The 10,998-nt window shown below is 29.1% G+C and overlaps 2 protein-coding genes across 5 annotated transcripts in view; one reads left to right on the top strand and one right to left on the bottom strand.

Moving 5' to 3' along the window:
- The window catches only part of LOC111687875 (putative leucine-rich repeat-containing protein DDB_G0290503), a 31,865-nt gene that overhangs the window by 6,466 nt on the left and 14,401 nt on the right, over positions 1 to 10,998 (top strand). The gene's annotated exons all lie outside the window — the stretch shown is intronic.
- Positions 936 to 3,008, bottom strand: LOC124418866 (E3 SUMO-protein ligase ZBED1-like). The gene is made up of 3 exons (XM_046946585.1): positions 2,954 to 3,008; positions 2,243 to 2,888; positions 936 to 2,138 (listed from the first exon to the last, which is right to left on the bottom strand). Exons 2-3 carry the CDS (start codon positions 2,430 to 2,432, stop codon positions 1,801 to 1,803), a joined length of 528 nt encoding a protein of 175 aa, XP_046802541.1. The 5' UTR covers positions 2,433 to 2,888; positions 2,954 to 3,008; the 3' UTR covers positions 936 to 1,800.

The following is a 10,998-nucleotide window of genomic DNA, read 5'->3' as shown; positions in this document are numbered from 1 at the left end:
TTTTTAAGAATTTTCCAATTTTTCCCGAATTGTAATAATATGTTCATTAACAACAAATTGCTACAAGTTATCACAAATTGGTTTTATATTTCAATACACATTTCAAATATATTTTTCTTAATTAGAAAAAACTAAGTTAATATGTACTTTTTGATTCCAAATATCATAATTTTAAACTCAATTTCAAAAATATTAACAACCAAATATTTCAATTGATCAGTTCTGGAATTACTTCTTAAATCAATAATTTTTTTAAGTCAAATTGTTGAGATTAAAATAAATTTTGGGAAACAGCCAATTTATATTTTAAAAATATTTTCGATAAATTTGATATATTTTTCACTGGTTTTAAGTAGAATCATCCCAAAATAAGTGGATTTGGTAGGTTTGCGTACTGAGCTGAAACCTTTATTTATGCAGTTGAGAAAAGTACAAAGAATAGAGCAATTTTAGAAAAAATCTAGAAGATCAATTTCGAAAATCCACTTTTGGGGTTTGTTAAAGTAAGAATCGAAAAAATCTATATATAATTTTGGGTACCTCGATAGTCTATATGATAGTGTGCTAATCAGTCTGGGGGTTGTTGGTTCAATTCCTACCAGAGACTCTGATCTTAATTTACTCGGTAAATTGGGTTGAGTATAATTTGTAATTGTATTGTAATGGATAAATAAATAAATCTAATCTAAATGAAAAAAACAATAGTTTCTTAGCACTTTTTCTGGTATTTATACCTTACACCACTATAGTGGGAAGGGTATTATGCGTTTGTGCTGATGTTTGTAACGCACTAACATATTAGTACTATACCCACCTTTAAGTATACCGATCGACTCAGAATCCGTGAACAAAGCACGGATGACACTATTGACATCCTCTGATGCCCCTTTTAGTTTATGTAAAAAAGGATTGTGAAAAGAAATATAAATGTCAAAATATTAATTTTATTTTTTATTTTATTTTATAGTTCACTTAAAATGAACTCTAAAACCCAGATTAAATAGTTTGTACGCTAGTACTCAAAATTCATTGTTTTTATATTATAATGACAAAATAGTAACTTTTCTGCATTAAAGCCTTTAAGGTTACTTCGTCTATCTGTATAAAGTTGGTCAGCAGCACTAAATAGTTGCTCACTAGAAACGCTCGTTGGCGGTGCTGATAGATATTTCCTGGCTGCAGCCTTAAGGTTTGCAAATGAACAGAAATTCCAATATTCATATATATTTGTTTTGCGATCACTTAATGGTTCAGATATATACATTTTTATTTCTTTCTCGAAAATATTTTCGTCTTGAGGTTGATGTAAAGCAGAATCATGCTTTTCCCATAAAGATGAACCTCTTTTCTGCATTTTTTTGCGTCTTTTTGATTCCGCCTCTGATTCTTTTTCATAACGGTAGATGCTTCAAAATTAATTGAATTATCATTTAAAAAATTAATTATATCCTGTGTGGATTTTTCCAGCTGTTGTGAAGAAAGGTATTTAGACCTAAAATGTGGATCGAGTAGTGTTGCAACACTCAAAAAACTCATGGTTTCTAAAAATTGAAATCTCCTCTTTAATATATCTTTTAAAGATTGTCTTAATTTAATTTCCGTCTTATTTTCATCAAGCTTCGATAAAAGCATTTGGTATATGGGAATTACTAATGATATCGGTGCCGAATCTTCTGAGATATCAAGTGTAGCTTCACAAAAGCTTTGCAGTAAATTTACTATTTCACTTATAATTTTCCACTCTTTAGCTGTAAGAATTTCTATTTTTAATAGCATATAAGCACAAAGCATCTTTTTGTTCTACTTATTAATCTGCACACCTTGTATCAACATCCTGTACAAGTTGATGCAATGGCAAGGAGCATTTTTCTTGTTTTTTTTTAATTTTCGGTATGCTTGCTCTGATCTTTTAAAATGGCCAACTATTGATCTACATTTAGTTTTTATTTCTTGATAAGGCGCTAAGCTTTCTTGTACAATAAGATGAATTGTATGTGCCATACAACCAAACGATGGAAAATCTGCAATTTTCATGGCAAATGTCATATTTTTTGCATTATTTGAAATACCAATATGAATTTTATTTTCAAGTTTAAATTCTTCAATTACAGCTTCCAATTTTTCGCATATATACGACCCTGTAAAAAGAACAATTATTATAAAAAGTTTTGAAAAAATGGTCAGGTATGATTTCAATTTTACTTCAATCGAAATGAAATTCTTTGACTAGAGGATAACTAACCTGTATGATCCTCTTCTAAAACTGATGCACCTAAAATATATTTCAATCTTTTTGAGCCAAGAATAAAATGAGCAGTAAAGCTAAGTAAAGAGCAGCTTTTCGATAGGTTTGTCCAAATATCTGTAACCCAATCCGCCTTTTGTATTTCATCGTACACCTTCTGTTTAATTTGTTTGTAAGTTTCCGGCATTTAAGAAGTTCGAAAAAATTTTTCAGATTTTTTTTTATATTTACAAATTGCTTCTGTATTACCAAAATTTAATCGTTTAAAAGCAGTACCTTCCACAATATTGTATGACAGCATGTCTACCAATATTAAATCTATTATAGATTTGTCTATTTTTTATTGACACCATGGAATCATCTGGCCACATTTCTGTATGTGTTTTCTCGATGAAGTTTTTAATGTTGGTTGATTTGAAACCGCTGTTTTAGTTGTTACTGTTTCCTTTGGTTGGTCCAATAAGGTTTCATCTTTTTTATATTCAGAAGCGTGTTGTTTCTCCAAATGGCGTTTTATGTTTCCAGTTGTTTGTTTACAAGCTAATGAACTCCCCATTGAAAGTTCTTTGCCACACTTATTGCATTGAGCTTTTGCGCCACTTTTTAAAAAAAAAATCCAAATTGGTTTTGTAGGCATAATTAACTATATAGAAGATAAAAATTTTGGTTAATATTGGATTACCGCAATTGGTATTATTATATATTTACCAGCCATGTAATAGAAATGTTTTTTAATAAATTCACAATTTTCATAAAATTTTTTATACACCTATTGCCGCTTTCAAGAAAATGTTTAATACATATGTACGTATTTTTTGACATGGTTGTATTTTTAGTATTGTTGTTGACAGTACACATAGTTGTATTTTTTGTATTTGTAATCACATTAATCATAGTTCTATTTTTTGGTGATTTAAAATAAATTAAATAAAAAGTTCGATGTTCGGCAAAATTTTGACCGAACGCCGAACTTTGGCCGAACGTCACTTTTTACCGTACACCGAACCCGTACCCGAACGTTTGGTCGGACTCTAGTATTTTAGTTTGTTAAGCCTGGTTCACACTGGGAACCTTTTGATGAGAAACTTTGATTTTGTGTCTGAGAGAAAGGGATGGTTGATATTTCTTTCTCTCACATACAAAAAACAAAAGTTTCGCAAAAAAGTTTTCTAGTGTGAACCAGGTCTTACTATTAATTGACAAAATTCCGGAGTGCTTAGTTTTTCTTCCACTTCCTTCACTTCCTCTATGGTCTTCAAGCGAAACATACTGGCGACTTCGTCTAGACTATTATCGCTTATCTCACCAGTCATACGAGAAATTGATTTTTTGACTTTTTTAATGATAATTTTGTAATCCATTAAAACTTTAGATTTGGCCAACATCTAAGGTTTTGATATGAACTTGTAACATATTTTAATTTAAATTAAATTAAAAGCGGAAGTGAATTGTTTGATTCTTACATTTGTTTCTATTATCTCCAGTTTATTGACAATTTGTTGTTGTCCTTTGTTTAAAATACTTTGGTTGTTAATAATATTTGTTTGCTGAAATGAATTGAAAAAAATGATATAAAACCTATGAACATATTTACAATAAGTGAAAATAACTTTTATTTTTAAAATTTTTTCTAGCCGGGTACTAATATCCTTTAGTACTTCTAAAACATCTTAAATCAGAAAAGAAATATTTATAATATAATAATTATAATAAAATAAAAATAATTAACTTAACCTTGATTTATTGAATATTTTTTTGAGAATACAATAACATGTTGTTGCATTCTCGGAGTAGCATGTTCCGCTTAGAATGAGCTGGTTTTCTAAAGAATCAATTTTATTAAAACGTATGTAAACATTTATACCTTATTTTTTCTTACCGTTTATTTGTTGGGTTTCTTTCCCTCAAATAAATTTTGAGATTCCATGTAAATTAAAAAAAATATTATTATTTATTTTAATAAATGTTTTTTTTTGACATAAAGATTGTAAATTAGTGAGAAAACTCATGAAAAAGGTGGTGCAGAATGGGTATAAGCAAAAATTTACTATCATGGGGAACACAAAAGTATTTAGAATCTATATCTTCTCTTCTTACTACAAAGGTTTCACTACTTGACATAAATGGTTTTTTGAAATAGTTTTCAGTCTTATAACACTAACTACTTCAATTGGTCCTAATTCTTTGCAAAAACAAAAACTATCTTTCGCCTTTTTATAGTTAACATTAAAACTTCCTAATTTAGAAACCAAATTCGAGTCAGAATTAAGTCCCTGCCTTCCTTCTATACTTAGGAATATCTGCTGCAAAATTTTGTTTGGTTTCTTAACAACACCTTTAATGTACTGCATGTAATTTTCAAATTTGTATGCGAAAAAAGAATCTAAGGATCCGAATTGTTTAACACAATCTGCTAAATGCAGTAAACCATGAATATTAAAACTAACTAGTTCATCAACATATAAACTACCGAAAATTTTCACGAAGTCTTCTAATGCACTTTGGGAAATATCTGCCTCTATAACATGTGACATTTTACTAGACAAAACTCTTATAGAAGAATGTAATAAAATATGATAATACTGGTCACTACTTACACAATCTTTCAAAACATAATTACCTGTGTATAGCAAAAACTGTCTAAATTCATTGGACTTCCAATTACTAACTTCATCTAAACTCCTAGGTGTACGACAAAATTCTAATGGAATAAACTGACCTAAAAAACCAGTCTTATCATTAATAACGATTGTATTCCTCTTATTGATTAAAATCTTCAGCAATTTCTTCGTGATTCCTAAATCTATTAAATGCATACTGTCTAACGGAAACTGAGAAACCATTTCAAACCCTGATTTTTCTAAAATGCTTCGTTTTTCCCTAAACTCTTCTATATGATGAAGAGGACTACATCTGAATTCAAATGTCATATCTTCTTGGAATACCGACTTCTTTCGAAAAAAACAACACTCTTCTCTCCTTACATAACCCTTCCTGACAACATTTGGAACAACCATTTTTGTTATTGTGGGTCATAACACCTGTAACAAAAGCCCTATCTGGAGAATCGCAAATAAACAAACGAACATTGAATTTAAACAACTTTTCGGTATGGCCTACCTTTACAAATTGTTCTCTAAGCAACTTTACTTCTGCGCAGAAATCTGACATAAAGCTATTCAAATTTTGTGGATACTTAAAACCTGAAAAACAACCTATCATAAAAGGACTAACGTTATCAAAGTCTAGAATTTTTCCTAAAATGGGCCACAAAACTCTATTGGAACTCTTAAAAAGTTTAAGTTCATCAACTCCTACATCAATTAACACTTCATTTTTACCACCTAAATATCCAAAAAACCTGAAAGGAAATATTTTTGAATACCTAAATAAAACAATTCACCATTTGGAATTATTGAAACTTGAATATTTTCCCTAATGGCAAGTCATAAACTCCTACCCTATTTAGAGTATGTAACATATCTTCCAATGCATTGTGAGAAATTTTATTCCTAACAGCCCAAGACTTAATCTCCTCACACTTCCTCCTTCTAATTTCCCTCAGGATTAGAATTGTTTCCTACAACTTCTGAGAAACTACAACCTGGCTCTGAATCAACATTATCAATTCTTAAAAATTCTGCCTCAGAATCTTCACAATCAATTGCAGATGAACTGCAACCTGACTCTGAATCTACACTATCAATTCCTACCAATTCAGAATCTTTATTAACAAATTCTTCTATAATTGCGGATGAACTACAACCTGGCTGTGAATCTATAGATAGTATTCCTTCAAATTCCGAATTTTTACAATCAATTGCTCTTACAACCTTAATGCTTAGACAAAAACTGTAAATTACAACAACAAAACACATAATCATACGGTAAATTTTTTATTGCATTTGTTTATAAAAACAATGCTAAGCATGACGTCACGATACAAACAAGGAGTATGTTCCCAGCGCTAAACGAAACAAAGTACTTAGATAATATGCGATTACGTGAGTATGATACTCTAAGCGAGCAATCTAAGTACTTAGAGTGCAATCTATGCGTAATCCAACATATCATCAACTTAAATTATAACTTAGGTTACGATTTAAGCAGGGAGTCAGCGGATTTTTTAATGTTGTTTTTATTAAAAAAAAACAATAATAAAGAACCGTTTCTTTTTTTGTTGTATACATAAAAGAAACGGAAAACAAAATAAATGTTTATGTTCAAAGAAGTTTTGTATTAGAAGTGACGTATTTTTAATAAGGTGAAAATATTTAATAAAAAATGGAAGGTTTTTCGTCCAGAAATTTAAGGCGTTTGGGACCTAGGCCTAGGACACTTTTATGTTAAATCTAAGTCTAAAATTAAGTGAAAGCATCACCACTGATTGCCACGAAATACTGCTTAGATAAGCGGGTACATAATGTGTATTTTTACCGCTGGGTTGTTATTGGTTATAAACATGAAATTTAGTACGTAGGACCGGATTAGGTTTGAAAACTTAAAAGGGGATTTTTTTGTTACTTTTTCGTTCTATAAAAGGTACTTTTTGGATTTTCCATAATAATAATAAACCTAGAAACATTAAATTAAGTAAGTAGCGCCGGATTAGGTGGGAACACTTTTTCGTTTTACAAAAGGTACATTTTGAAAAACATGATATTAAACATTAAGGCCTGAGGTTAATGAAAACCTATAAAAGGGGATTTTTTGCTACTATTTCGTTCTACAAAAGGTACTTTTGATTTTTTTTATAATATTGACCCTACAACCATGAAATTTAGCATGTATGGCCCGATTAGGTGGGAACACATAAAAGAGTACTTTTTGAATTTTCTACAATATTGGACCTAAAAACATGATATTAAACATTAAAGGCCTGATGTTAATGAAAACCTATAAAAGGGGATTTTTTGGTACTATTTCGTTCTACAATATAAAATATAATATAATTTTCCGACCCTATAAAGTGTATATATTCTGGATTCTTATAGATAGCGGAGTCGATTTAGCCATGTCCGTCTGTCTGTCTGTGAATTTCATGAAAAATTTACATTTTTCGTACATGTTTGTACAAAACCATAAACAAACAACAAGTAATATTTCTATATTCGGCTGTGCCGAATCTTATATACCCTTCATCAAGTATGTTTTAAAAAACAGTTTTTATTTATTTTGTATCTCTGCACACATGTCACACATAACATACACACAAACAAATATAAACTGTAGCAGAAAGAAATATTAACCGTTGTCGTCGACTCCGCCATCTAAGGTGAACCAGAATATATATACTTTATAGGGTCGGAAAATTATATTATAGAAATTACAAACGGAATGACAAACTTATATATACCGGTTTTCAAACAAAACTTTTTATTCTCTTCACACAGACGAGCTCTGAGAGAATAAAACAAACTTGTGAGAACTAAACGCTAAACTTCAAATTTTCTTCGCAAAATTGCGAGGATATTAGCACTTATTAGTTTTTCTTATCACTTAAACCTAATGTTTATTATTTTTTGCAACACATTACATTTATTTAAAACCCCAAAAATAATTTATATTTTACAAACAAAAAAAATATTTTTTATTCTTTGACATTTCATTTTAATTAAAACTGAAAAAAGTTGTACATTTTCGTATTGAAATTTAAAAAATATTTTACATAATTTTGCTTTAGTGCAAAAAAAAAATTACAAAATACGTGTTTATAATATGTTTTAAGATAAAATATCTCTTTCAAGAAATAATTAAATAATAGTTTTATTCACTAGCATATAAAATTGCATTAATAACACACAAAAAATAATGTCAAAAAATACATTTTTTATTTAGTACCTTTTGAACAACTGTGCTTATTTTTGTGCTTCTACTAACACATTCTCACCAGTTAGGTTTTTGACAGGGGACTTAGGTCTTTGACAATTAGTTATAAAAACAAAACACAGTATCAAACGGTAAATTTTTTGTTATTGTGGTTTCTTGTTTATAAACACAAATCAAAGAATGAATATGACGTTACGTTACGTTGTTATTGGCTAGAAACATGAAATTAAGTACGTAGAGCCCGGGTTAGACGAGAACACGTTAATGGGGACTTTTTGGTACTTTTTCGTTCTACATAAGGTACTTTTTTGAATTTTCTATAATATTGAACCTAGAAACATGAAATTTAGAATGTAGGACCTTGACTAGGCAAGAACCTATAAAAAGGGACTTTTTGGTACTTTTTCGTTCTACAAAAGGTACTTTTTGAATTTTCTATAATATTGAACCTAGAAACATGAGATTTAGAATGTAGGACCTTTACTAGGTAAGAACCTATAAAAGGGGACTTTTTGGTACTTTTTCGTTCTACAAAAGGTACTTTGAATTTTCTAAAAGATGGGTAAAATAACTACTTTCTGATGTTCAATAAAATGGAAACAACTTTTAAGAGTCTAATCTCTAGATTACTAGGAGACAGTAAAGAGACGATTGCCTCCGCTCTCGCTTACAAAGGGGACACTAAAGTGACGACTGTCTTCATTCTCGATTACAAAGGGTACATTCGTAACGAATGACCCAAAACTTACGAATTACAATCATTCAGGTGAAACTGCTGGGTTCTTGTAAGGTATTTTCTACAGTAAATGGGTCAAACAATTTTCCTAACAAAATTTTATCAATCTTAAGACCTTGAATTATGAAGTAAATAATTTTTTAATACAATTCCAATAACAATCAAACTAGAAATAATTTCACTTGCTACAGGAAAAGCAAATCGAAATCAATTAATTCTTAAGGCATGGGTTTAAAATTTATCATTCATACAAATAAAAACTTTTATGTTGAACTTTTTCTTAAGGAAGTTTTATAAAAGAAAACGATTAAAACAATTTTATTTATTAATTTCCAAAAAATTTATTTTATTGAAAAAAATATGAATATGAGTAAAAAACGAAAAATGCAAAAAATATTCTATTGTAAAGAAGTAAAATATACAGAAATATGCTGAAAATTAAAATATGCAGATGTGTAGTGTAAAGAACAAAATAGGCAATAAATAATATTCTCTAACAAATGGATGCCAAAACTTGTTAAATTATCCCAGACCACTATAGTGGGAAGGGTATTATGCGTTTGTGCTGATGTTTGTTATATGGTTCCTTTCTCTTTCTCTCACACAAAAATCAAAAGTTTCCCAAAAAATGTTTCCTAGTGTGAACCAGGTCTAAATTAATGTAGATTCGGAATTAGATGAGAACCCGTAAAAGGAAACTTTTTGGTGCTTTTTCATTTTTCAAATGGTACTTTTTGAGTTTACTATAATAATGAACTTAGAAACATGAAATTAAGTATGTAGAGTCCGGATTAAACGAGAACACATCAAAGGGGATTTTTTGGTACTTTTTCTTTTTGAATTTTCTGTAACACTGAACCTAGAAAAATGAAATTAATTACACTGAAAAAAATCCATGCCTAAAATATACGAAAAATGTCGTACATGGTACGAATCGTTCGTTGTTTCGCACCACGAAATTCTTTCGTAATATATACGAAATTGTACGAAATATTTTTGTATAATGCAAAATATTTTTGAAAAAATTAATTTACATAAATTGAATAAATATGGTAAAATTTACGAAATATTAATTTATTCAAACATTTTTGTTCATTTTAAAATAAATTTTCTAATTTTAGTTCAAAATTATTCTCCACACGAATTTTCAATTTTTTATGAAAATAATTCGTGAATAATATTACACTTTTTCTTAAATTTTATTAAAATGTTGTAGTTTTATTTAATCATAATATAATTAATATCATTATGTTTAATTTCGCAAAAATTTAAGAAAAAAATATTACGAAAGGTTTTCGTACTTTCGTAAAAATAGAAAAGGGTTTTTTCTAAATAATATTTCGTATTGTACACGAAATTTTTGTAAATATTACGAAAATAGAAGTTACGAAATTTTGTTTCGTTAAGTTGAGCATGGATTATTTTCAGTGTAGTGTGAACCAGGTCTAAATTAAATGTAGATTCGGAATTAGATGAGAACCCATAAAAGGAAACTTTTTGGTGCTTTTTCATTTTTCAAAGGGTACTTTTGAGTTTACTATAATAATGAACTTAGAAACATGAAATTAAGTATGTAGAGTCCGGATTAAACGAGAACACATCAAAGGGGATTTTTTTGGTACTTTTTCGTTTTGATTTTTCTATAACATTGAACGTAGAAAAATGAAATTAAGTATGTATTAGGTGAGAACCGGAAAAAGTGAACTTTTTGGTACTTTTTGTTTTTTAAAAGGTACTTTTTGTTTTTTTTATTATATTAAAGATAGAAATATGAAATTAAGTATGTAGAGTCTGAATTAGGCGATAACTAAGGTACATTTTGAGTATAATAATGAACCCAGAAACATGAAATTAAGCACAAAAATATTTGATGAAATTTGGCACCTACGTTTCTTTCGACATATTGAAAATTGTTAAAATTTATTCATTATTTCACCTTGCCCCCATATAGGGCTTTTAAGCACTTATCTCTACATAATTCATCAATACTTTGTTTGTCAGTCTAAACCAACGATAAGACCTCGCTTGACCCTAGGCCTCTTATAAAGTCCCCTTTAGAAAATGACTTGTATATCAATAATTCACTTATAAACATTAGTATTAAATTAAATTTTGCTTAATTATCTTTAATGTTAACATAAATCTCTCTATGGAAATGTAAAGTATAGGCCCATATATCCTCATGTCC

The sequence above is a fragment of the Lucilia cuprina genome, chromosome 2, assembly GCF_022045245.1.
Source record: "Lucilia cuprina isolate Lc7/37 chromosome 2, ASM2204524v1, whole genome shotgun sequence".
Classification (NCBI taxonomy): domain Eukaryota; kingdom Metazoa; phylum Arthropoda; class Insecta; order Diptera; family Calliphoridae; genus Lucilia; species Lucilia cuprina.
This window is presented reverse-complemented; position numbering and strand designations above follow the sequence as displayed.